General features: G+C 40.0%; 6 protein-coding genes across 12 annotated transcripts in view; 3 read left to right on the forward strand and 3 right to left on the reverse strand.

Annotated features, from left to right (window-relative positions):
- LOC6629445 (uncharacterized) overlaps nt 1-10,554 on the reverse strand; it is a 33,727-nt gene extending 23,173 nt beyond the window's left edge. The window contains exons 1-6 of one of the 5 annotated variants that reach the window (XM_015171898.3): nt 9,202-9,712; nt 7,176-7,892; nt 7,036-7,082; nt 6,124-6,352; nt 3,192-3,305; nt 2,754-3,002 (exon numbers count right to left, since the gene is read on the reverse strand). In XM_015171898.3, the coding sequence (XP_015027384.1) occupies nt 2,754-3,002; nt 3,192-3,305; nt 6,124-6,352; nt 7,036-7,082; nt 7,176-7,670 (1,134 nt within the window). In that variant the 5' untranslated portion in view covers nt 7,671-7,892; nt 9,202-9,712. Of the gene's footprint in view, nt 1-58; nt 180-2,753; nt 3,003-3,191; nt 3,306-6,123; nt 6,353-7,035; nt 7,083-7,175; nt 7,893-9,201; nt 9,717-10,532 lie in introns of those variants that run through there. The other 4 variants (XM_015171899.3, XM_015171900.3, XM_002053126.4 and 1 more) reach the window with 4 other exon arrangements.
- Ir85a (Ionotropic receptor 85a) lies at nt 3,570-6,105 on the forward strand. Its single transcript, XM_032433650.2, has 2 exons — nt 3,570-3,838; nt 4,455-6,105. The coding sequence occupies exons 1-2, from the start codon at nt 3,585-3,587 to the stop codon at nt 6,055-6,057; spliced, it is 1,857 nt and encodes a 618-aa protein (XP_032289541.2). The 5' UTR covers nt 3,570-3,584; the 3' UTR covers nt 6,058-6,105.
- A 647-nt stretch (nt 10,555-11,201) lies between the features above and the next one.
- Nucleotides 11,202-16,700, forward strand: CCT7 (chaperonin containing TCP1 subunit 7). The gene is made up of 5 exons (XM_002053122.4): nt 11,202-11,358; nt 11,697-11,957; nt 12,014-12,833; nt 12,894-13,217; nt 16,241-16,700. Exons 1-5 carry the CDS (start codon nt 11,356-11,358, stop codon nt 16,468-16,470), a joined length of 1,638 nt encoding a protein of 545 aa, XP_002053158.1. The 5' UTR covers nt 11,202-11,355; the 3' UTR covers nt 16,471-16,700.
- On the reverse strand, nt 13,542-16,092 carry LOC6629442 (piggyBac transposable element-derived protein 4). The gene is made up of 2 exons (XM_002053123.4): nt 15,487-16,092; nt 13,542-15,206 (listed from the first exon to the last, which is right to left on the reverse strand). Exons 1-2 carry the CDS (start codon nt 15,812-15,814, stop codon nt 13,591-13,593), a joined length of 1,944 nt encoding a protein of 647 aa, XP_002053159.1. The 5' UTR covers nt 15,815-16,092; the 3' UTR covers nt 13,542-13,590.
- Nucleotides 16,701-17,102: 402 nt separating the features above from the next.
- Nucleotides 17,103-18,149, forward strand: hng2 (hinge2). Its single transcript, XM_002053121.4, has 2 exons — nt 17,103-17,451; nt 17,535-18,149. Exons 1-2 carry the CDS (start codon nt 17,238-17,240, stop codon nt 18,077-18,079), a joined length of 759 nt encoding a protein of 252 aa, XP_002053157.1. The 5' UTR covers nt 17,103-17,237; the 3' UTR covers nt 18,080-18,149.
- Nucleotides 18,150-20,741: 2,592 nt separating this feature from the next.
- Nucleotides 20,742-21,848, reverse strand: LOC6629439 (uncharacterized). 3 transcript variants are annotated; one of them, XM_002053120.4, is made up of 2 exons: nt 21,699-21,848; nt 20,742-21,646 (listed from the first exon to the last, which is right to left on the reverse strand). In XM_002053120.4, exons 1-2 carry the CDS (start codon nt 21,762-21,764, stop codon nt 21,098-21,100), a joined length of 615 nt encoding a protein of 204 aa, XP_002053156.1. In that variant the 5' UTR covers nt 21,765-21,848; the 3' UTR covers nt 20,742-21,097. The 3 variants fall into 3 exon arrangements, with proteins under 3 accessions (XP_002053156.1, XP_015027382.1, XP_015027383.1); XM_015171896.3 differs by having other exon boundaries at nt 20,742-21,601; nt 21,699-21,795; XM_015171897.3 differs by having other exon boundaries at nt 20,742-21,604; nt 21,699-21,780.
- Between the last annotated feature and the right edge of the window lie 4,915 nt (nt 21,849-26,763).

The following is a 26,763-nucleotide window of genomic DNA, read 5'->3' on the forward strand; positions in this document are numbered from 1 at the left end:
CATACTACTGTGCTCAGTTTCACACTTAAAAGAATAAATTTGAATGAAATTGTTTTACCTTCACGTCTCGACGCTCGTAATAGTAATCCATTGTTAGATTGATTTGATTATTCATCTTAAAAAATTTAATGCGTTTTACAACATTGTCTCACATAATTGTTTTCACCGCCTTATTTTCACTACAATAAAAACGCACACAAATTTATAGACCAAAACATTGCCGAAAAAAAAAAAACAAAAAATGCCTAAAAAAATTGGCAATTCACAGCGATTTGCATATGGTTCACATTTCACACACCCCGTTTTTTTTTCTAGTATGTGTTGTGGTTACTTTGCATATTGGAAACTTGGATGCCAGTTTTTTTTTTTTTTTTTAGCAACATCATCCGCAACATCATCATCACTTTGATCATTAGCATTACAGCTTCACTTTTCGGGGGGCTACGCTTTTACTGTCGTTTGACGATGACGCTGAAGATGGCCACAAATTTTGCAGTGTGTGTGTGTGTGTGTGTGAGTGTGTGTGTGAGTGTGTCTGTATGTGTAGCAACATATCGTATTTAAAATAGCGTTAACATTTAAAAAGATTTTCACTGACCCCAATTGGTGGGACACACACTCCCCACACTAACACACTTACAAATACAAGCACACACACACACATTTATTTATTGATGCTGCTGTTGCTGTTGCTGTTAATGTTGTTCCTGTTAGATGACATCGTTGCGATGTTTGTAGTTGCAGTTGCTGCTGCACTTCGTCTATGCAAATTAATAATCTTACAGAAAGACCGCCTGACGACTTAAGAACTATTAAACAGTTAATAATATTGAAAGCCCGCTTCGATATGCTTCGATAGTGAATATTTAAAAAAAAAAAATAAAAAAGGGAAGAATAACAAAATCCAACTAAAGGCGGGCGCAATTAATGAACTGTAAAATTGAATTCAATCAGTGGAACGAAACGGAACGGAACGCTGCATAGACAATTAATTTTTCCAAATGTTTTGCTGCCTTGGTTAAACTGTGCTGCAAATTTGGTGAAATTATGAGTGCCCCGCCAGCCCGTTGCAAGGCCCATAGTGCGTTAAACCTAACAGTTTTGCAAAACAATGGGAAAAAGTGAAAGACAAACTGTAAATATGTACAATGTTTTGTTGTTGTTCGATTCAAAGGTAACAACAACAACAACAGCTCTGGCGATTGTTGTATGTATTCATTGATGTACAAAAGGTGTTTTTTTTTTTTGTTTTGTGTTTGATTTCGGCGCACACACACACACACACACACACATACGCTATGCACTTGGTTTACTCTTTCACATTTTGCGGCACTTTGAAAAGGCCAACAAATTTCACCCAATTATAAACAATGGCAAACACACGCGTTGAGCCCATTTTTGACAATCAAATTATATTTATAAATTATTTCTGATTTCATTTGCTTTGCATGTGTTGCATTATTTTTAGTTGCCTCCAACTCCGCCTCCAAATATAAATAAAAACTCAGTACACTTGACACTTGGCTGCTGCGCGGCTGGCGACGGCGACGGCGACGCACTGAAAACGGGCCATGCGCACCTGCGTTGCCTGCGTACTGAAACAAAACTGAACTCAACCTGACATCGAGCCGTCGCTTGCTAGCGGCTTAGACCTCATTCATGCGAGCAGCGAGCAGCGTGCTCTTCACTCTCTCGCGCTCAGGTAAGAGAAAGTGAGTGTGAGTGAGTGCGGCTGCAGCTGTTTTTGTTGTTTTGCCCATGCTGTATGCGTATTTGTTTGTGTCTGTGCCTGCGAAACCGGCTTTTGTATGGCGCTCTCTTCTGCGCCGCCCGCGCTCTCTGTCACAGCACTCTCTTGTTCGATCGACTTGCAACACTTGCGCTGCAGTTGCCTGCAGCGTGTTTGTCGTCTTGTTTTTTTTTTTTATCTGTCTCACGTTTCAGCCGCGTAGCAGGTTTTTATCGCGAGACGGCGATTGTTGTCTTTGGCCGTTCTCATAACTAACGCAAAATTATATCATAGATCATGCCAATCGCGCATAACCGCCGCAGCACTCAGCGAGAGCACAAAAAGAAAAACAAAAAACTGATACACATACAAATGAAGTTATCTAGAGATGGATCTTAACATTTAACCTGTATGTGCTTGGCTGAGTGTTTTTTTTTTTTTGTCGTGCCAAGTTGGACAAGTTCAAGTGCCTACACCACAAGAGGTCAAATAACCCCTGGTTAAACACTTTTATAGTGAGTTAGCTATTATATCCAGTTGTGGGGTGTTAATCTCGCCTTAAGTCTCATTAATTGCTCCGACTCAATTAAAGGGGTTTTAAATGGAAAGTATTAAATAATAAAGATTGATGTTGAATAATGACGGAACTATAATATGTTGTTTTAGGTAACAAAGATTTGTAACAAATCATATACGAAATGGAAAAATCTTATCAAGGAAAGATTACTGGAGTAATTTGTATTTTTCGCCGTTTTACTTGGTCCAGTGCTGTCTTGTGCTTTGAATTTCATGAACAAGGTATATATTTGTCTCCAGTGTTGGCTAGTTTATAAAAATATGACTCGTATGCTGCTACACAGCACTTTTATATATAAATATGAATATAAAGAGGGGCTTTCTTAAAAAAACGTAACCTAATATATCTATATATTTACGATAATTAATTCTTTCCCTTCTTATGCAAACATATTAATTCAAGAGCAGGCTGGCAACCCTACAATGTGAACTTTTGTTTTCAACTCACCTCAGTTGTAACTTGAGCCTGGTGTAGGGGATTTGGTAGTATATCATTGATGTCTGTTTCGTTTTTAGCTCTTGTGGCTATTGTAATTGTAGTTGTTGTAGTTTTCGTAGTTGGCTTCTTAAGCTTTTGGCTTGATTCGTTCGTTTTGGGTTTCGTTTTGGCTTCAGTTTGTCTCTTGCCATTTTGCAGTGTCTGCAAATCCTTTCTTAGTTGTCCTATATTACGTTCTTTGGTTTTGATTTCCTCTAGCTGCAATAGCAGAGACACAAGTCAAACACATATTTAACATCAAGACCCACTTCGACAAAGTACATATGTGTATATATATATATATATAAAGTATGGGTAGAAAAAAATTAATATGATAAAAAGTTGCCCGTCCGCTTCGACGGCTTGCGAATTGCGTTGGGCTCCTCACATCCACTGTGCGTAACTTACCAAACGTGTTATTTCAATTTTGGCTGACTTTTGTATCTGAGTCAATCGGTTTTCATATGCAGTTTTCAATTGGCGCATATCAGCTGCCTTACGTCTATCAGCCTGCCCAATGATCTGCAAGAAATCATTACGAATATATCTGGTTTTCTTCTTTTCGAAATTGGAACCACCTAACAACAACATTATCAAGCATCGAAACAAAAAAGCGCATTTGGCATGCAGTTAGTTGCACTTAGTCGCATTTCCATTAGCCAAACGAGACATAGACAAAAAAAAAAAAAACAATCCAAACAAAAAACAATATTTGCCGCCTGTCAGATAGGACAAGCATTAATGAAATTAAACCTGGCTATAAAAGCCAGAATATGTGCCCGAGTTTCGCACTAGTTCACAATGACTGCCACACTAAACTGGTTGGTTGTTCTAATTTTTGTGAAAAGCATTATCCTGCTTAACGCTGAGTATCAGCTTCTTTTGCCATCGGATGACAGCGAGGATTCCAATCTTATGGTGGAGGTCAGCAAAATTCTATGTCGTGCCAGTATCAAAGTTCTGTTCGTTTACTTTGAGAATCAGACAACACATGATCATTCCGGCGAAATATTGCGTGAGGTTACCAAATGTGACATATCCTATATATCGCTCAGGTGAGTTTCCTTTTAAGTAGAGTCTCCTTTAAAAGCAGTCTAATTTCGCTGTGGCAACTCTGGTTGCCAACGACCAATTCTTTGATATATTTTTGAATATTTCAATATAATCAAAAACATTCTCTCTTCATTTTAGTGTAGATAGTTGTTTAAGGTCACAACAAAATATAAAACTTTGTTTTCGATTTCCGCTTAAGAAGTTTTTCTTCGATTATTATTGCTATTTTTTAAGTGTGTTTTGTGTGCACTATTTTCAATCGAGTTGTTCGCAATCGCAGTACTAAGCTTTTGCAGGCGTATGTCCTTTAAATACATTGTTTTTTCTTTATCTTTAATCCAAATGCTGAAAATCGATTGAATTGGGCTTTCGAAGGTTTTGACCCTGACCCAATTCGAACACGGACTATTTTGAGATTCCATTGGAAGCTTTTCTACTTTATTTTTGTAAATATGTTAATGCATGTTTAAAATATTTTCCGAGAGAACTATGCCAGTTTTTTTCATATTAAGCAAATCCATTTTATAACACGGGTTTTTGTGTAGGGTTTTAATGGGTCTACAACAGCTTTTTTTACAAAATATTGCTCAACTTTACTTCATTTTTTTCGGTTCACAGAAAGAAATCCCTTCCGCTGGAGGCAGTCAAAGATGATGGCATATTGATGTACATGGTTATGATAATCAAGGACATCTCACAGCCCCTAAAACTATCCCTGATGAATAAGAAATCAGCGGCCAAGCATCTGTCACATGTTATTCTACTCGTGCGGGATGCGGAGAAGCTCTCATTGGACTGGATGCGTGCCAGTTTTAGGCAATTCTGGAGCATTTGGCTGCTGAACATAGTCATAATCTTCTGGCGGGATGATCGCTTGCATGTCTATCGCTACAATCCATTTACGGATGATTTTCTGCTGCCGGTGCACGTGTCGCAGGGTGAGTTACCAACGCTGGCGCAGCTTTTTCCCAAGAAGATACCAAACATGCAACGCAAGCCGTTGCGCATGTGCCTCTACATGGACGATGTGCGGGCCATTTATGGAGCGCAGGGCAAGCTCATGGGCACAGATGGCTTGCTCTCCAGCTATATAGCACAGAGTCTGAATGCGACAAGGATTATAACACGCCCGTTGTCGTATAGTGATCACAATCAGAGCGTAGATATATGCGCCAAGGAGATAGCCAATGAGTTCGATGATTTGGCCATGAATATACGCTTCCTGGCGCCGGAAACGTTCAAGAAGCACGCCGAAGCCACCATAGCCCACAACCGGGATGATCTGTGCGTAATTGTTCCCAAGGCCAAGGCAGAGCTATTGTTCTGGAACATCTTTCGTTCATTTGGCGGTTGGGTTTGGCTCGCCATTGGCACCTCCGTGCTGCTGGCCAATATCTTTTGCCAGGTGCTCTGTGGCCAGCGACCGGGCTGCGCGGCCTTGGAGCTGTTCTCCTGCACCTTGTCACAGCCTGTGGTGCATATTCCGCGCAATAGTTCTGTCTGCATGTTCCTCATCTTCTGGCTGTACTTTGGCATGTTGATTAGCACCGCGTTTCGTGGCAATTTGACCAGCATGCTGGTCTATCGGAAGGCACTGCCCGACATCAATGATCTGAACACGCTGGCTGCCTCATCGTACAAGATACTCATACGAACGCGTCATATGAGACATATACGTCAATTCTTGAGCATAGGCCATGAGCTTGAGGCCAAGATCAGGCAGCTTATGCTGGAGGTGCCCGACTCGGAGCTGATTAATTACTTCAATCACAACTATCGATCCTATGCTTATCTGGAGAAATATCACATTGCCTCGTTTCAGGTGAACGCACGCCAGCACACGCTAATGGGCCGACCGTTGTTTCACCTGATGGACAGCTGCCTGGTGCCATTTCACGCGGTATACACCGTGCCCTATGGTTCACCCTACTTGGGCTTTTTCAATCAGCTAATTCGCGGTGCACATGAATTTGGTTTCGAGCGTTATTGGGATCGCATTATGAATGCGGCGTTCATTAAGGCCGGCACCAAGGTGCACCACCATCGACGGCACAATAACAGCGATGATCCAGTCGTACTCAAACTGAAGCACTTTCACGCCGTGTTCTTTCTATGGGCCATTGGCTTAACGCTGGCATTCTTGATATTCTTATGGGAGTTGCTGCAAAATAACTGGGCCATAACAAAGCGCAAGCGCAAGACAACAGCATGCAAACTTTAACACATACTTATATAGTACAGCAATATGCTCTATATACTCAATCTGAATGTATTTATGTATATGTACCTGGGTTTTCTCCTCTTTGGTTTTGTTTGCTTCCTTTAGCACGGCAATTTCATTTGTCAGTCTTTGGATTTCATAGTTGATTAGGCCATCGGCGGCCACATGACTGCTGGCCTCCACGGCCAGCTCATTGAGTTTCTTATTTCCATTCGATTTTTTCGTTGACTCCAGCGTCTGCTGCAGTTTCTTGACTTCGTTGCGCCACTTTCGACTGTCGGCATCGTTTTGCGCTCTGCAATCAAAAATTAGGCGCCACAATTAAAACGAACGTTTCAAGAGTAAAGGATAAGGCAAGTGTTAGAGCCACCAATTCGGTGTTCCAAACAACACAGTTCTGTGCGAACAGCATGGATTGTTTGCAAAGATATTAATCGGAAAAGCTAGCAAGTGTCATTCCAGTTCTATGCTGGAATGACACCTTCCAATTTCTATGCAGAAGTGTGTATACATGGCAAAACTGTATTACGTCTAAGAGAGTATTAAATATTCGACGTTCCGAACAATACAGTTCTGTGCGAACAGCATGGATTGTTTGCAAAAATATTAATCGGAAAAGCTAGCAAGTGTCATTCCAGTTCTCTGCTGGAATGACATCTTCCTATTTCTATGCAGAAATGGGTATATATCGCACAATGCATTATGTCTAGGAGGGTATTAATAATTCGGTGTTTCAAACAACACAGTTCTGTGCAAGCAACATGGATTGTTTGCAAAAATAGTAATCGGAAAAGCTAGCAAGTGTCATTCCAGTTGTCTACAACTCACTTTTAAAGCACATTTTTACATAGAGCTTAAACTTTTGAGTGGAAATATCGCATATAAAATATGCACTCTTGCATGCGTGAACTGCATATATTATTTCGAGTACAAGCAAATAAACGCGCAAGTGTCATTGTAGTTTTATATGCTACATACCTTAAGGCGCGCACAGCACCGCGTTCTGTTATCAGACTGGACTTTAGCTTAAAATAGAAAAAAATATATATTTTATATATGTATGTAAATAAAAAAGCATACAGAAGGAACACAACTATTTAGTTATTTTATTAGATTACCTCATTTACTTCCAAACGCAGCTGCTCGGCGAGTGCGTTTAGCTTTTGTATTGTGTCCAGATTCTCTTGAAGCTTGCGCTTAAAGCGCTGTGGTGCGGCTGAAAGCACATTAACGCCGCCAATAATAACGGGTCGCTCGACTTTGCTGGGCTGCCTGACTGGGTCTTTCGCCGCAGGCGAGTTGGCAGCCTCGTCTGTCCCGTTATTGCTCTTGTAACGGCCCTTTATATTCAAATGAATGCCCTCGATGCGTGTGCGTTTCTCCTGATTGACTGCATCCCCAACGGATGTGAGCGATGCGCTCAGCTTTTTCTTACGTTTCAATTTATTTTTACCCAAGTCTAGCTTTCGCCAGTCTTCATGGAAGCTCTGTTTTTCATTGGAGTCCCGCTCTTGCTCCAATTTACGCACTGCCCCATTGTGGGGCAACAAGATGTGTGCGTTTCTTTCATTGAACCCTTTGCTAGAGGTCGTTTTTGTTTGATTTTCAGCCATTTTTTTTTTTTTATGTGTGAACCTTAAACAGATATCGTGCTTGCGGTTAACATTTATAAAAAATATAGCCGTCGTTTATTTTTTGTTTTTTTTTTTTTTTTAATATATATGCTGCATATGCGGTGTGGTCCGACCTAAGCGAAAGTCTCGTTATATTTAACTCTGCTCATTGGAGGTTATGTAGATCAATTTCGCTGCCGCTAAGTTTCATTTAGGATTTATCTGTAAGAAAATTGAAAAAATACTTAAACAACGAAATACTGTAAAGCTCTTCAAGCATTTGACAGGTTTCCTCATCACTCGTTTACTTCTAAGACCTTTTGTTTTGTTTTTTTTTCATTTTGTTCGGTTTGTTTGTTTGGTTTTGCTATTCTATCAACAAGTTGAGCCCACTCTTATTGATTTATACAGCAAGTGCTTGCCACAATATGTGGCACACATGCAAGTGCAATTCATCAGAATATACAAATAGTCTAGTTAGCGTTACAAAGTAAGTGTTCACCATATCCAAAATGACGTCAAGCGGCGCGCCTTATAACATGATACAGCAGCCCCTGTGGGTCGGCTGTACCACGCATCAAAATTGTATTTTATGATGGGCAAACGGAACACAACAAATTCTTTACATTGTTCACGCATTCGCTTAATACTAACAATACTGAAATATATATAAATATATTCACTATACGTATATATATATATAGCATATTGAGAGCGGTACAGCCTAGAATGAGACCCGTTATTGCGAGTTCATAGAGCACACGCTCTCAAAAAAATAAATTAAAAGATCATCTTTATCAAGGCCGTGGATCTACGTACGCTACGGACGCTGTATGCACTCTCGTCTCCTCTGAATATATAATGAATATATGTATATATGGAAGTCCGATGATAGCAACCTGCTGTTCGAATACGTTGAATGGCTTTGTAAATGCTGCTTAAGTAGATTATGCTTGAAAAGTAAATTTATTGGGCTCATGTTGCACATTTAATTAAATTAGAAATGTTTGGACCCCAAATGCTGCTAAATGAATAAAGTGTTATTTGGGCTGAAGCACGACATGGTGACATCACATGAAAGGCAAGTCAGGCCGCCCACAACAGCTCCAACGACAGACAAAAAAGAGTACTCTGATCGGGTATGCGCGGCTAGGATATACCCAGCAAGCTGCATTCTATCCAGAGTGTGATATTAATGACAAATAATTTTATTTGCCTGTTTTTTAATAACCACTCAAAAAATGTAGGACAAGCTTCGCACCAAGAATCTCTGAAAAATAACGATAATCCCAAATGGAATCTAAATTTGAAACATGCCATTTTTACTCCATTTAATGGATACAGGGTATAAAAAATATTGCGGCATATACGCTGCAAATTTGCACAATTTTAAACAAACTTTTCAGTCCAACATAAACAGATGAGTATACAAAAGAAAAGATTTCGAAATGATGAGTCGTTAAAATACATACATATATCTATAGATTGTTCAAATGCTGATTCATTCAAGATGGTACAAATGTATACGCACCATTAACATTAAAAACCTTGGATATATTAACTAGAACAAAGTTTGGCTGGCGTCGTAATTAACATGAGAAATTTCTTGTTCTCACTCCACGCAAGTTTCGTAATAAAAACAAATGTTTATTTACTTGTCGCTCTTGTTTCTCGCAGTGTATTTCGCAATGACGTCAATATGTATACTAATGTTACTTTTAGTATAGAACGTGGCGCGTACTTAGTAAAAATATTCTCTTGAAAATTTTTCAGTGCACATATACAATAGTTGGTTCAATAAATCATTTTTTCATTTAACACTTGAAAATCCTTTTACACTTTTACACAATTCGTTGCGGTTTTCGAGTCGTCACAAGTAGCTTTCAATATTACATTAATTTCAGTAATATATATTTCAGCTGCTGCTTAGATTCTTTCGAATATTTAGTACTATTATATTTGTTAATTAATTTATCAATTTATTAATTATAAAAACTCTCTATTCTAGTTTCGTTTTGCTTAGCGGTTGCGGAGATCTTTCGTTTCGGTCGGACACCGATTGACTAACCCGACGACACGAGCTTTTCTGTGCTTTTCACATTTCATTCCATTTAATTAAGAAAAGCTTTGGCATTTATTGTGCATGTGTGTGTCTGCGTGTGTGTGGGTTGGGGTCAATTGCCGCCTGAGGGGTGTTAAAGCTTTCGCCAGACCAAAGAAATTTTGACCGGGAACAGGCGCTCCCGGAAGCGGCAAATTGTTTGAATCTTAAGCATTTGTTTTGACTGCATTCATAACAATAACAAACGCGAGTGTGCGCGACTGAGCGATACCCTGTACCGACCTTCACAAAATGCATTCGCAGATATCTCTTATATCTCTTATTACAATCTGTTTAAGGCAAAGTGGCATGTTCCTGATTTATAGATGATATTAAACAAGCCTAGTTTTTATATTTGATATTTTTTCGGTCAATTTTATAAATGATAAAACATGTACTACATCATACGTTATACGAGGGCCAGGGGTCCGAAAGATATGGCTAAATTAACTCTTCATATATTCACACCTTATGAGATCGGGAATGCACACTTCACTCTGCTACGTATATCTTCAAGAACATCATTGCACTCTTTCTTAAGCATTTTCAATGGGTATGGGCTATTATAAAATTATTGGGGGCCGGCAGCAGCTGGAGCTTTACAAATGACACATAAATTTTTGACAACGACTTAACGACATGTTGAATGATGGACACAATTAGGACAGCCAGATTTTACATAAATAGTTCAGTGTGTGTAAGAAGTGTTGAGATCTAAACATAGAACTCTATGCAAGCAATAATTGTACAGCAATACTCACTCCTTAAATGCAATTATATTTCGTTATCCACGTTCCCATACAGTTACGGTTTCGTAATCATTTGAATTTGCAAACTCACTTGACATATTTCTTTTGCGACGTTGTCTTCGACATAGTAAGCGTTAAGCAACTAAAATTCCAATTCCATTTACCGAATTAGATTTAGGTGAAAACTATTTGAACATAGTTGATAATTGAATTGGCTTTTAAAATAGCTCCTCTGCTCAAAACGAACAACTCACTCAAGTTGAGCGGTCGGAACAAACTAAAAACACGCAACACATTCTAAAATGGAATATGTTGTGTCCAACGACGAATGGAAGATCGCCAAATTTATATAAATAGCTAGAAAAAACGCTTCTATATTTGAAGTTTGTATAAAAGGGGACAATTACAGAAATGCTTTCCACACTATTTATTTATAAAAGGATATTAAATATTCTTCTTCCCTTAGCGTTGAACTCGGTTGACAATGCTTTACTTGATATAAAAACTTATTTTAAAAATAAAATATCAATGAAATAACGGCTACATTTAAATTAACATGACAGCTGGTCAATGCATACGTCACATATTAGCACTCGATTAACAACTATCGGTAATAATACTTGCGATATACATTAATTTGCTGCTCTAATTGAGTTTAATCGATATAAAAAGACTCAACCCTGTCTTAATATCGATATTGTCATCGATAGCACGCATCTCTGCCGCTTACTCATTGCGGAAAACGTGAAAGAAAATCATATTGCCGCCTGTCTGCTACCAAAATTGATTGTTTTAACAAATATAAACGTAAAACGGCAAATTCCATCAATTAAATATGGTTAGTAGACATGTAAATTAATGCCTCAAAGGCAAATAAAAAACATATTACAATTAATTTAAGTAAATCATTTAAGTAAATTAAATGCCATGTGCGCCGCGTTATTAGAATTTACGTTTTTAGTTTTAAAATAAGTGTAACTAATCAAATAGTACATGCAACAAGTATTCGTTGAACTGCATTTTAATGCAGTTGTGCATCATGCGGCACGCAAAACATAACCTTCAAAGAAGCTTCTCGCAAAACTGACAACACCTCGGCACCCCCTCTCACGCTCAAACTGTCAATTGGTCGAACGGCTGACTAATTTTGTGTTACCTATTTGCTTGGTTCTACAGCAGCCACAAATTGTGCTCCTGAAGGAAGGCACCGATACGTCGCAGGGCAAGCCGCAGCTGATATCGAATATCAATGCCTGTCAATCTATTGTGGACGCTGTGCGCACCACATTGGGGCCGCGCGGCATGGACAAACTGATTGTGAATGCACAGGGCAAAGCGACCATATCAAATGATGGCGCCACCATCATGAAATTGCTGGATATTGTGCATCCCGCGGCCAAAACATTGGTAGACATTGCCAAGTCACAGGACGCCGAGGTAAGACTTAAGTTTAAATATTGTTTTGGGCACGTGACTCAATTAACATTCAACAGGTGGGCGATGGCACCACTTCGGTTGTGCTGCTGGCTGGTGAGTTCCTCAAACAAGTCAAACCCTTTGTTGAAGAGGGCGTGCATCCGCGTATTGTGATCAAGGCCATACGCAAGGCGCTGCAGCTGTGCATGGAGAAGATCAATGAAATGGCCGTGCGCATTGAGAAGCAATCGAAGGAGGAGCAGCGCGCACTGCTGGAGAAATGTGCCGCGACGGCCATGTCTTCGAAGCTTATACATCAGCAAAAGGATTTCTTTGCCAAAATCGTTGTGGATGCTGTGCTATCGCTGGATGAGTTACTGCCATTGAATATGATTGGCATCAAAAAAGTGGCCGGCGGCTCTCTAGAAGAATCCCAGTTGGTTTCAGGTGTTGCCTTTAAGAAAACCTTCTCGTATGCTGGCTTTGAGATGGCTCCTAAATCATATGAGAACTGCAAAATTGCTTTGCTCAACATCGAACTGGAACTGAAGGCCGAGCGTGATAATGCCGAGATTCGCGTGGATAATGTCAAAGAGTATCAGAAGGTCGTTGATGCTGAATGGCAGATATTGTACAATAAATTGGCCAAAATCCATGAATCTGGCGCCAATGTGGTGCTTTCCAAGCTGCCTATTGGTGATGTGGCCACACAGTATTTCGCCGATCGCAACATGTTCTGCGCTGGCCGTGTGCCCGATGAGGATCTCAAGCGTACAATGAAGGCCTGCGGCGGTGCCGTTATGACCACAGCGAATGACATCAAAGCCAATGTTCTCGGTCTGTGCGAGCGTTTTGAGGAACGTCAAGTGGGCGGCGATCGTTTCAACCTATTCCAAGGTGCGTACCAACAACTATATAAGACATTATTGTCTTAATCGAATTATATTTCAAACCCAGGATGTCCCAATGCCAAGACCAGCACACTGATTCTACGTGGTGGTGCCGAGCAGTTCTTGGAGGAGACGGAGCGCTCGCTACATGATGCCATTATGATTGTGCGTCGCACCATCAAACACGATTCGGTTGTTGCCGGCGGCGGTGCCATCGAAATGGAACTGTCGAAGGTGCTGCGCGATTATTCACGCACCATTGCTGGCAAGGAGCAGCTGTTAATCGCTGCCATTGCCAAAGGCTTGGAGATTATTCCGCGTCAGCTGTGTGACAATGCCGGGTTCGATGCGACCAACATTCTCAACAAGCTGCGCCAGAAGCATGCCCAAGGTAAGTGAGATATTCTTCTATAGCTGCACCTATTTCAGTTGAAGGGTTTTGTCGAATTCCACACACAAAAGTCGATAATTTGTAAGGCTGTTGCTTGAAGGTTTTCTTTTTCTTTGGGCCAACTTTAAACTTATATATATTTAAAGATCTCATGGATCACATATGAATTGGGAACCTGTAAGACAGATATATGTACTACACACAAATTGTTTCGCAGATAGCCACCTCTGCTTATCTATCCTGCTATGCTAATCAAGCTAAATCGCACCTGAGCTGTTATGTTCGAGATCCTTCTGACACACTTGTTTATCGTATCGTATATAATTTAATAGAATCAATTAGTTAGTTTTATTTTTCATTTCGATTTATATATTTATTTTGAGTTTGTCGTGCTCTGCTGCTGCAGCAGCTCGTGCCACAGGCGAAAGCATGGATTTAGGCAGAGACCCGGCGTATCCGGGCAGAGGTTGCACATGTATTTGGTAAACTGCAACATGCCGCCCTTGTGGCAATGGCGACAATTCTTGCGCGTCGGTTTGCCATTTTTCTGAATGAGCACCAGTTCATGTTTGAGTTCCGCAACTTCAGCCTGGGGGGCAGCTCGATGGGCTGTGGTACGCTTGGCGTGTTGTTCTGCTCGCTTGTTGTTAACTGGTGCAGCTGGTGATGTCTCCGTTGCTGGCGCAGCAGCTGCAGTCGCGTTATCCTCCTTTAGAAGCGACTTAATGATGGCCACGCGAAACTCCGCGTATGTCTTCAATTTGGTGGCATCGTTGGCACCGGTGTAGCCCCGCGTAGGCTGCGCACTGCTCACATAGAGCACATGGGCATTAAAGACCAGCAAATTGAGCAGAAAGATGGCTAACTGTTGCTGCCGCTGCAAACCCGCACAGCTAGGCTGGCAGGTGATCAGCTGCTGGCGGGTAGACTGCGCGGGACGCAGCTGAAAGTCCAGCTCCTGAATGAGCTTCGGTCGTGCATTTATCTTCTGCATGGACATTTCCTTAGCATAGATAGCCAAGCAGTCGGAGCTATAGAAATACACGCACTTCTCGCGCCGCCTCCACTTGGCCATCATCAGAGGCGTGGCATATCTGGTCGCTATGCTGTTCGCTGACAACTGTTGATAGACCAGGGCCTTGCTGTTGCCATAGCGGTTTCTGTCCAGCAGCCCGCTGCAATAGGTGCCCAACTTGGCCAGCTCATGCGCCAGCCCATAGCTGCCATAATATTTGCACACGTAGACGCTGTGTCCGCGCTGCTCGTGTGTCTGTAGCAGCTGCAGCGCCAGCTTGCAGCGCTGTGCCACCAACTGCCTGGAGTTGCGTGCCACCTGCTGATGCTGCTCCACTAACTCGGGCAGCATGCGTATGATCAGTCCACTGTGCTCGCTGAGCAAGTGCAGCATAAGCGCGTTGCTGCGTTGCTTCGCTGGCAGCTCGTTGTAGTAGCTAAATTTACCCTTCCACTGAACGATGGGCTCATTGAGCACCAGCTGCTGCCCGCACGTGTACAGCTCCGACATGCGCGCATTGTAAAAGTTCAACAATTTGCCTGCATTGCCTGCGGCTTTGCAGGCATTTGCACCTGCTCCTGGCAGCTCATCAAAGTTGAGCGCGTGCAGCAGGTCAATAAAACGCTGTTGCGACATTTTCGCCGCAAATCCCGAAAATCCTTGAAATGTGTGCTCGCACCAATAGTCGCTCAGCTGAGGCAGCTTCATGTCACACAACAGCAGGCACAGGCCCACAAATGTTTCCAGCTCCTCGGAGCTGGCTTTTAGCAATCCATTTCGTCCGTTGCAGCCACGTGCAAGCTGTCCGAAAAAGTCACCACGATTGCCCAGCAACTGATTAAAGTAATACAAAGGGCAGATCAATTTGCGCAGCGCTTTCAGACCCGTTTGTCCTGGAGGTGTATTGAATTTAAATATCAGCCGGGGTGTTGTCTGTTGCGCTGTCCACTCCGGATCATAGTCATCCACTTCATCTAAAGCAGGGGGAAATAAGCGTTAAATACGATAGTTAAATGAGGTGAACTACCCTTGCAGAGCATAATTTAACTTTGTCATTTATATTTCATGAATCTATAGAGTATTCGTCAAAGTCTGAATCGAAAAACTATATCTTATGAGTGCCATAGAAAGTCTCTGTTTTGTTTTTCGCATTTTGAGCATAGAAATTCATAGTTCGCATCTGCTGTATGTCTGCAAGGGTATTCAATATTCGGCTACCCGAAGATAACTATTTTTGTCATATGTACAATTTACCCTCACAATACACATCGTTCGCTGCAGAAAAATTAATTTCCGAATAGCCATCCTCATCCGAATCGCTTTGCTGTTCCAACTCTGGTTTTGTATCCTCGACCGGCGTTGTCGCTGCTATTGTCACATCCTTTTGCGTTGCCACCGCCAGCTGCAGCTGGAGTTCGGTCAGATCGGGTTTTATATCCACGCAATCGTAGTCGGCCAGGGGATAGCTGCTGGCCAGCAGCGGTTCCGTTTTAACATCCAAACTTTGACGCTTTACCGGCGAACGATGCACATCCTGACGCGGTTTTAGCTGCTGTTTGCGTTTACGTCCTGATGTAGACATTTTTACATGGATTTTAATTTATTTTATTTTTTTTTTTTTTGTATTTAATTCGCTTCTGTTCTGAATTTTCTGCTGAAACTAATGTTTCTTTCGGCTAGCGCGTGTTTGTCTTGGCAGCTCTTTCGTTCGGCAGCTGTTGTGCATAGTGTGTGCTCTTTCGCACCAACTGCCAACCAGTGTGTGCTCTTTCGCACCAATTGCCATAGTCTGCATATTTGCTGCTTTGTCTTGCGCGCGGGCATTTTTATAGCAGAGTTGCCAACGCGTCGGAAATTGTATTTGTTTTATGCTAGGGGTGCGCGCGCCAAGCTTAACAATTTATATTTGCAATATATATATATTAATTTTTATTTTAAGTAAAAATGTTCTACTTATGAATAGTATTATAAACAACAATATTTTTAATAATGAATCATTTAATTAAAGGTGGCCAATGGTTTGGCGTGGACATCACCAAGGAGGACATTTCCGATAACTTTGAGCAGTGCGTGTGGGAGCCATCGATAATAAAAATAAATGCACTCACCGCTGCCGCAGAGGCCGCTTGCATGATTCTGTCTGTGGATGAGACAATAAAGAGCCCGAAGGCCGGCGAGCCGCCCATGGCTGGTGGCGGCGGCATGGGCATGGGTCGTGGTATGGGCAGGCCCATGTAAAATAAAAAAACAATTAAAAAGAAACAGTTTAAAACAACACAACACTAAACATCAACAACAACACACACTTAATGCGTTTCACAAACATTCACTTGCATTTCTCTCGCTTAACTTAACACAATTTCACATGTATTACTGGTCATTAAACGCAGGCTTCTTTCGTTGCACTTATTAAACAATTTATATTATAACTGACCTATGTCTATCTAATAAACAAAAAGGAAACATTATCGCACGGACTTTTATTAGTCGTAAATCAACAGGTTGCTGACTCGAGTGTGTTTTGTGTTGTGCAAATAAGCTTAGGAGCAAAGGCTTATGGGATCATGAACACACAAATTTGCACAATCTTTAAACCTATCCGTGAAGAGGAATTGAATGGGGCAGCACTAGGAAAAGTTGTTAAGTTTTCATTCCTAATGCATAAAATATTAATGATGATCATCAATAATCAAATTAATATACCCAAATAAAGGAAAGTCTGTGTGCGCTTACGCTTAAAACTTAAAAATAATAGCTATGACATTTGTTGTCATCTTAAATACAAGTATATAAGGCGCATAAAACATTTTAACTTCAACCATCTGGCAACTCTCGTAGCGACTGTCGTGCGCTTTGCTAGCGTTTTCGTACGCGTCTTTCATTTAGTTCTTAGCTGTTTTTGTAGCCAGCACGTTGCTAGCGCGCGCATTTTTATATATACACACACACACACACACACATGCACAAGCAACCAAGCACATTAAGAAGCCGAATATTGTTGTGCGATGGGCAACCACAAAGTGTTGAAAACCGCTGGCATTAATCTTAGGTATTCCATGTATGATTTTATTGATGCTGTGAAAAAACATCACATCATTTGGGATCGAGAGCATGAAAATGTTCACAATCGCGAACTGCGTGATCAGGCCTGGCAGCAAATTGGCCAACAGCTGTGCAAGAATTTTGAAGCGGCCAGCGGCGCGGAAAAGCAAGAAATTGGCAAGTTATGCATAGGCAGCTCTGCCAGTGCTGGGCAACAATGCAATATGTGTTTGTTTACATTTTTATAATCTCGTTTGCAGCAAAAACGTTGCTAAAACGCTGGAAAAACACGCGCGATAGCTACTTGCGCGTGAATCGGCTGCGTCAAAGCGGCGAAGAGGTCAGCCGCGCCTCCTACATCTACGAAAAGGAGCTCAGCTTTCTGTTAGATGTCAAAACGGAGGACGACGAGGCGCCAAAGGAGGAACAAAACAAACGCAAGCAATTTCGCATTCTTAGAACGCCAAATAAGCGGCGACGCGCCTCAGACAACCCCGGCACCACGCAGGACAATGAAGCAACATTAGCTGTGGATGGCCTGCACTCGGTGCTGGATACCTTAAATTACACAACAGACGCCTCAACGCCAGCAGCTAAAAGCGAAACAAGCAGCTCCTACGCCTTAGAACTCAACTGCGCAAATAGCTCAGCTGCACATCCTCCAACCACAGCAGCTGCTGATCCTGATCCCGATCAGGCATTTTTTGACAGCATTAAGCCTCATATGCAGCGCATGAGCAGCGATCAAAAACTGGACTTTCAAATCGAAGTGCTCAAAATACTTCGCCACTTTAAGCCAAATTGATGATCACAATTTGACTAAACAGTTTATAGCTTTAGGTTTAGCAATAAATAAATACAAATATTTTTGAATATGTGATTTCATGTATTCATCACAAAACTGGATAGCAACGCACAGGGCTTATTTTGAAACGTTCTACGCGGCTTTTTGTGTTGGTATTTATCGAATGAAGAAATCAATATGGATCTACATATTCCTTGCATGAGATTTTCTTATGATTCGTCACTAATTTCATCTGTGAAGTCCCAGCTGTCGAGTCCAGTTTTTAAATTAATAATTTACTCATGCATTATCGCTTTTGAAAATGAGTGCAATCGAATTTGTTTTGAACTGATTTAAAAACTTATGTTTTGCCATTTGCCAAGCAACATTCCCGTCCGACACGAGCACTGTAAAGTCGTGCAACAGCTGTTGCTGTTGTGCGCGATACTTGTTATCGATGTATGCTGTTATTAACAGGGATCGATATTAACGAGTGGGATGTTTAATTTTGATAAACTTATCTTATGTGCCAAGCTAGCAAAGCCTTGCAACTTTTGTCATAAAATGTTCAATGGTTAAATATAATAAATATATTTATTTAAATGTCCATTAATTTTACTGTTTATTTTCGTTTATTGTTCAATAACTGAAAATTAAATATATTTACCAAACAAATAATTTAACTGTTACTTCAAATATTTAGCAAATATTTCACATTTACTTGTCCAAAATTAATAGTTAAAAGCCTTCTTACACAAATTAAAAACAAAAGTGTCTGACTAGGGAATACTCTGAACCAATTTCTACTATCACCAAATGCAGTTTCCGCTAAGCACAATAAAATAGTTTTCGATATCGATTATAATCGATTGCTAGGAAACAGGTTAAGTTATCAATGATCATCAAGTCTCTAGGTCTTACAGGTTTTGCGTTCGACATGACTAGATCAAGTCGGCAATTGATGCTGACCAAGAATAAATATGCTTCATGATTGATTCCTTCTGCCTGTTACATACAGTTGGCCAAAAAAGGATAAGATAAGAAAACTCGACAGAAAAAATCGAGTGATAATTATCGTTCTATGCACACGATCATATATAATAAAACAGATAATTTTTAACATTTGTGGTCCCTAATAACGAAATGGATAAACATTTTTGTTAGACAAATGTTAATCAACTAGAGAAATGTTTTTGAAAGATACACTTAATGCATGTTAAAATTTATGAATTAAGTAATTTATAGAATTTCAAACTTATCAGGCCAAAAATTATTTTCATGAATTAACTTAATTTTGTATGATCGTTCCTATGGCAGCTATATGATATAATGGCCCATTTTGAACAAGATTACTCTTATACATATATTTAAAGGATATATGCCAAATTTGGACAAGATAGTTAATTCATGAATTTTGGGAACTTTTATGCGCTTTTGACTGAACTTTTTCATAAACATAAAATTGGCAGCCCTCGTATACGTACATACATATGTATGTATGCATGTAGTCCAAAGCGGTGCGATCGGTTTTCGTTTATAAGAAGACAAAAACCTGTATTTGACTCATGCATTGGCCAATCGGGTTATTTATGTATACATACTTACATACATACATGCATGTGCAAGCGTTCAGCAGGACTTGCATATACCCGTACACACACACACACACACACTTAAAACTGAGTACATGTACTTCGTGTATGGTAGTTGTTCTTATTGACAGCATAATTGAGCGTTAAGGGAAGCCACGACCACACACACACACACACACACACACAAGCACACAAAATGTGTAAGTGATTGAGTATCACATATTTGAGATAAGGGTCTATGCATACTTATATGTATGTATGCATGTGTGTATGTTAATGTGCATACATATCCAGTGTTGGCAATTCCACATTTTGCCGCTAGATCTAGCTTGTTAAATGCGCGAACTGCGGCATTTCCACACTTATTTTTATACTTGTTACACAATTTGTAATAAAATAGATATGTAAAATGTATAAATTTGTATAAAAGATATCTGATGTCGAAATAAAGCCGCTTTTACTTTGATCCTAAAACTAGCTTATATTTTAGGTGAGCAGCTCTGATATACAAAGGCATATGTGCATGTTGTATACACACACACACACATATGTATCTGGATATGTGTGAGGTTATCGTCGTAGTGGTCTCAGGTTTTCGGAAATTTCTGTTTCTATACAGAGAGGGATGAAGAGAGGACCCTATTGCGCCGCCGTCTGTTCTGGTGGTGCACATTAGCAACGGGTCCGGCAGCTGTTCGGGGCACTTTATGCGTCGTTGCCTTTGTCTGCGGCTACCTGAAATCCTCCACTCATAACGCATTCCCAGCGTGCGTAACGTATTTTCTAGGGACCGGCCCAGGGGAGATTTGGGTCAGATGAATGCCACTCTGGCTTGTACCTGTAGCAATGGCGTGCATTGCAGTGGAACAGCGAAATGCAACGACAGGAAGTCCCTTCGAGGCATTTACTTTTCCCTTACTTATTGTTTCACTTAATAGGAGACGGCTTTTGTTTGGCTCTTTAGATTCTATAGATTGAACTAACGCACGATGCTTTACAACAGTTCAAGTAAGTCTAAATTTATATGTATGTCTATATGTACATATGTACGTACCCTTGCAGAGAAGGCTGTTATTATTTGCTAAGAAATGTTTGAGCCATAGAACAGGAAATTCACATACATATACATATGTACACATGTGTGTGTTCCGGCATATATTTGCTGGTTATTCAGATATAAAACTAGCCTAGTTCTATATGTTAGCTGCACACAGGACTTATGCTAAAGTCGGCTGAATAAATCGATCGAATACAGAGGTGCTACAGACTCGGCTTAAGCCTAAAAGCAAATTCTTAACAATATCGGACGACTATATAGAGGTCTACTATAGAGATGCAATAGGAATTAACGAAATATGTATATCGCTCGTACGCTCTATTTGTGCAAGGGTATTTCAACTTCGGCACACCGAAGAGAACTATTGTATCTTTAGGTATATTTTTGGGCTCAGCTCTCTGACACGACAACCTGTGTGCTTTTATATCTTGTCCAAGCCGCATCCGCCCGCTGCAGATACTCGGCGACCTCTTGATTCTTGGCCAGCAGCTGGTGTTTCTCCAGCGCCAACTTGAGCAGTACGAATTCCAGGGTGCGCACACCACCTGTTCTGCTCGGCTGTTGCAGGGTATCGACCAGCGTAAGGTAGTTGCGCAACTGCTCCACATGCTGGCCAAAATGACCATTCTCCAGGCTGGCATCCACACCGTTGACATAGCGCAGGGTCTGCTTGAGGCGTGCGGCCAGCTCATCGCTGCGTCCCACCAGTGGCGACAGCTCCAGGTTGAGCTGCTGCACCACACGCTTTGTGTCCAATAAGAGCTCCAGTGCCACCTCATTGTATTGATCCTGCTCAGACCAGGCCGTGGTCGGCCCCGGCTCATTGTCCTGCATCGAGACCAGATTATGGTTCACCAAGATGGTTTTATTGATGGTTTCCGCAGAGTTTTCGGGCTGCTTCACATTGAAATCCAGCGAAAAGTGAAACACAACATTTGCCTAAGGTTCAATGGATAATAAGTCTCTACTAACCAGGATTAGGCCGACCTACCTGGCAGGGCTCCAGGACGCCAATGCCAAGGATTAGCCAAGTGGCAACTGTGATCGTTCGAGACATCTTCCAACTAAACTTGAACAAGTTCTACTCGAATCTCAAGTTCGATGCGCGACTGATCAGACCATTCACTTGGGCTTATCGCGCCACACACAGAGAGGTCAATTGCACTGATAACACATTTTTTCTACTGAATGAATATCAGGCTCAATTCTCTGTCAGACGATGCCCGAGTCACGTGGAGTCGTGTTCTTACACGAATTTCAAAAAACTATGAAATTTCAGGTCGCAAATCAAGTTGCGATTAATCATACCTCAAAAATTAAAAGAAAATTTAAAGCATTTGTTTTTAAGAATGTTAAAAAAAAAGATTAAAACTCTATGTCCATCAATGGCAGGTTTATATGTATCAAATACTTATCTATATGATACTAGCGGATATTGCCCGGCCTTGCCCGCCCATGTTAGTCTTGCGGTGCATTCGAACTGCATTTGCCAAAAGATGTTTGAAAATGATTTTGAAGCTGATCGAATGGCAAGCAAAAAAGTTGCATGCAAACGCTTCCGCGATTTTTCCACGCATGCGGGTGGAATTTCCCGAAACCCCGTCTGTCATCACGTAAGGTAAGAGCAGTGCATATTGCAACATTCTAGCTCTTATAGATGAGCTGATCGCCAATCAGTCAGTCGAAGGCAAACATAAATGTAATATCCTTCGAAAATATTATATTGTTTAATTTGACATATACAAAATGTAGGTTGCATGCTTCAATAAAAGTAGATGTAGAAATAGCCAAATTCCGACACAACATTTTAGTTAAACGTAGTCTTTAGCCTAGCACTGTATCTGAGAACAACGAACAGCCTCTATTTGGATGTCCCGCAATGTGCTGTGTGTATGTGTATGCATGTGTGTGTTTAAAGCTTTTGTTTTGTATATAAGAATCACATCAAAACGTGAGTAAAACAGTAAAAGCATTTTATACCTATCTATGAATGTATGTGCATACATACATGTGTGTATATACATGCATGTACATGTATCACAAGCACACACACATACATTAGTGTATACATATATACATATGTATATGTATGTTATTATATTGTGTGGTTTTTTCAATACGATTATGGTGTTTTGCTAAGGCTTGCCGCAAGTCACGTATGCCTCTTGAAGTTTTCGTACTTAATATAATTATTATAATTATTAATATATATACATATATATATATAATATATATAATTGTTAATGGAAATTTGCATAAATTAGTACATATGTACAAGTAAATACATAAATAAATATCTATATATCTATACATGCATATTTCCTTCAATAAATTTGAATTCGATTTACATACATTTTTTCCGTTTTTCTTGTATTTGCAAATGTTTATTAGTTTGGGTTTTGATTAGTCTGATATTTTAAGTATGTACATACATACATGCATACATATGTATGTAGGTATTACATACATACATACATATGTAGGTATATGAGCTGATTTCTGCAGAAACGTTCAACAACAGAAGCATAAAAATATATGTATGTATGTATGTGCAGCGATAAAGTTGTCTATACCTAAACTTTTTACATTAATGTGCATATATGGATGCATGTATGTGTGCACTCATACACTCACACACATATCTGCATTTGCAGCGTCGCCGGCTGCGACGTCAGCAACACAGCAAACGCTATTTGAAGCGAAAAGTAAAAATAACAAACAAAACAAAAATGAAAAGGAGAAAAAAAACAGCAACGGGCAAATCAATAGTAGAAATTGCGCAGCAAAAATAAATTATTCCATAGCTTTAAAAAGCCGTTGGCATACGCGCCTACAAACAAATACACGCATAAACAAAAATACACAAAAGCATTGTACGTGGGCATACGCACATACATATGTACATGTATTTGTGTTCCAAAATTTATTTTTATATTTTTCAGAGTTTACGTATGGCGCACAACTACAAAAATACATACGCTCGCATGTACATGTATAAATGTATGTATGTGTGTATGTAAGTATTGCCGTCAGAGACCAGCGCACAAAGCTTGTAAAAATGAGCGACGTCTACATGCGAGTTTTGTGCACGCGTGTTGCTGTATATTAATGCTTATACATACATACATACATACGCACTTGTACATGCATACGTACATACGTCTATAATTTGTAGGTATGTATTTCTGTAAGTGCGTATGCCTTTATGTGCGTACATATGTACATAAATATGTATCTCACAGATACCAATTGCGTAGACACAAATACGGACCACCGCTTTGCGCTTGTCATGTTGTTTTCAGTTATATTTTTTTTAAACAACTATGTGTATGTATGAATGATTATATGTGAACTCAGATTCGCTATCGTAATGGTCTGCGGGAGAGGGGAGGGGGGCGCTATTAGTGGGAAGGCGGGCACGCTCGAGACATTTTGCAAGCCAACATCAACGCGACGTCGCGCTATGCCTTAATACATATGTATGTATGTATGTGTGTGTCGGCGGCCCCCTGTTCTTCTGTGTTTGTCTGCACGGCTGCTTGTTGATTGCAATTATCGCAAGCAAAGCTATAAACGAAGAATAACAGCAAAGAAAGAAAAAAACAAAACATAGTTGTTGTTTACGCGTTTGCTTTAAATGACATACAAGTGTACGCCACACATATATACACGTATGTGTGTATGTATGTACATATGTATATACTCATACATATTATGCATAATTCAACGCAAGAACGTATTTGTATCCTTTTATATACATAGGTAGAAAATGTAATTAAGCCGCACGCATGGAGATCAGCATAAAAAAAAAAAACAGTAAAGGCTAGTTTGGACCCACGCGTACTTTTGTACGAATGTGTGTAGGTCAGCCCATCAGCAGATTGAACTTTCTAAAGTGCATACATATACATACATATGTATGCATTTGCATATGTAAATATGCATGTACATGTGCATATATTTACGTTCAATAACAACATACGTACATACATACATACAAATGTATGTATGTACATACTATATGTATCCCTTAGCAGGACAAAAAACCTGGTACTGAAAGCGATCAGTCAAAAGAGCTTTGATAACGATTTACATATATACCTATGTATGCATGTATGTAGTAAACAAAAATATGAAGGTATGCATAAACATGCATACATACTTGCTCATGTACATATATGCATGTATATGTATGGGTGTGCATGTTTTGTGTCTGCCCATACACGTGTCTGTACACACATGTAATACATACATATGTATGTATGTATGATGCCCAAATCCAGTTTTTTATTTTGCGACAGCGTTTAATAAACAACTTCGAAGCCATCAATTCTTTCTCTGCTTTGTGTTTCTCTTCGTGACGAGTTGAAGGTGCTGCGAGGCACGTTTACAGTTTCTTTTCGTTTTCTTTTGATCTGTCTTTGTCACAAGAGGCGAGCGAAGCCACCAGCAGTATCCACAAGTTTCTATACACACACACGCATACACACATTCATATGTGCATACCTATAACTATGCCAGTTAATACTAGTTTAAAGAAACCGTGTGAAATGAGTCATGTTTATATGTATGTATGCATGTACATTCGTATGCATATTAAGTAGAGCGTAGTAGACCAGTTTTATTTATTTTGTATTTATCTGAATTTTGTTGACACTGTGTTGCTGGTGGCAGCCGTGGTGGGGGTTTTACCCACTTACCTCCGAATAAAATCTCAATGATCTCTGTCCGCATAACCTCCGCCGTGCCGTGCCACATCGCATCCGTTATTTGTTGTGTGTGTGGGGGGGGGGGACGACCATTGAAAATTTCTCAATCTCTTTGTTTCATTGTTTTGGTGGGGTGGGGGGTTTGGTTTTAAGGAAACGCATACGGGAATGGATTAAATATGATTGGTTTAAGTGAGCCGGGCCATGGGGGGGGGGAGCACTTTAATTAGGTTTTAAGTGAAGCATTTACATAGTTTTATTTTCAAGATACAATCATGCTTTACAGATAGTTGAATCACATTTAATAACTGCACACATACATGAGTTTGTAACAGACACGAGTTCTTGGTGCTCCTGATTTCGCATTCACGTTTTAAAAACCTTTCTGTTTAGTCAAAAAGTCGATTAATTCCAAATTTATGGCTGTTTATTATTATTTTTTAATTAATTAATGGCGAGTGCAATTTAATATAATTTCGCCAAATAGAAAGAACGGAACTGAATATGGAATTAAATTGTCGGACAGCTAAAAACGTTCAGCTAAGGGAACTATCCTTAGTTGAGTTTTTTTTCAGTTGTCGAAACGATGCGTTGTTCATCTCTGCAAGGGTATTTTCAGTTCCATCATGCCAAAAATAAACAGCCGTGCATTGCGTGCAACCCTGTTGCTTGCTCTTCTTCTTGCCTTCCTTCTGGTAATATCCACGGGCTGAGCTAATAGAAAATGTGCTCCAAATCGCAGCCTGACACAATTGTGTGTGTGTGTGTGTGTATGTGTGTGTGTGTGAAGGGAACACATGCGGATAAGATGTTTTGGAGGGGAACTGTGGGAGGGGTGTTGATATTGTTGTGTGAATAAAATAAAAACACAAAGTTCAAGGTTTTTTTTTTTGTTAATTATACAAAGCTTCAATAAATTTCTTTACGAAAGCCGTGTACAATTTATTTATTTTTTTTTTATGTTTTTTTTTCTATTGTTTTTGTTGGTTGGGTTGTTCTCTTTTTGCTCATTTCGTTTCATTCTTTTTTTCGACTTGATTTAAACATAATTCTCATATTGCTTTTACAAATTTTCTTTTACTCGTTCTTTACAAATCTCTGCTTCAGTTGTGGTCCATTTACGGTGTTTGTGTGTTGGGGTTATCTTTTTTACTGATTTTTGTTTTTAAATGTAATTTGTAAATATATAAACCGGATTTAAAATTATATAGCAAAGTATCACAAAAAATTGCAAATTAAATTGTAAATTAGATCAATGAAGAAATTATAAAATATATATATATATATATATGTAAGCATTATACATATATTGTAAGACCGACAAATATCTCTGCTTAAAATGATAAA

Source organism: Drosophila virilis, chromosome 2 (genome assembly GCF_030788295.1).
Source record: "Drosophila virilis strain 15010-1051.87 chromosome 2, Dvir_AGI_RSII-ME, whole genome shotgun sequence".
Classification (NCBI taxonomy): domain Eukaryota; kingdom Metazoa; phylum Arthropoda; class Insecta; order Diptera; family Drosophilidae; genus Drosophila; species Drosophila virilis.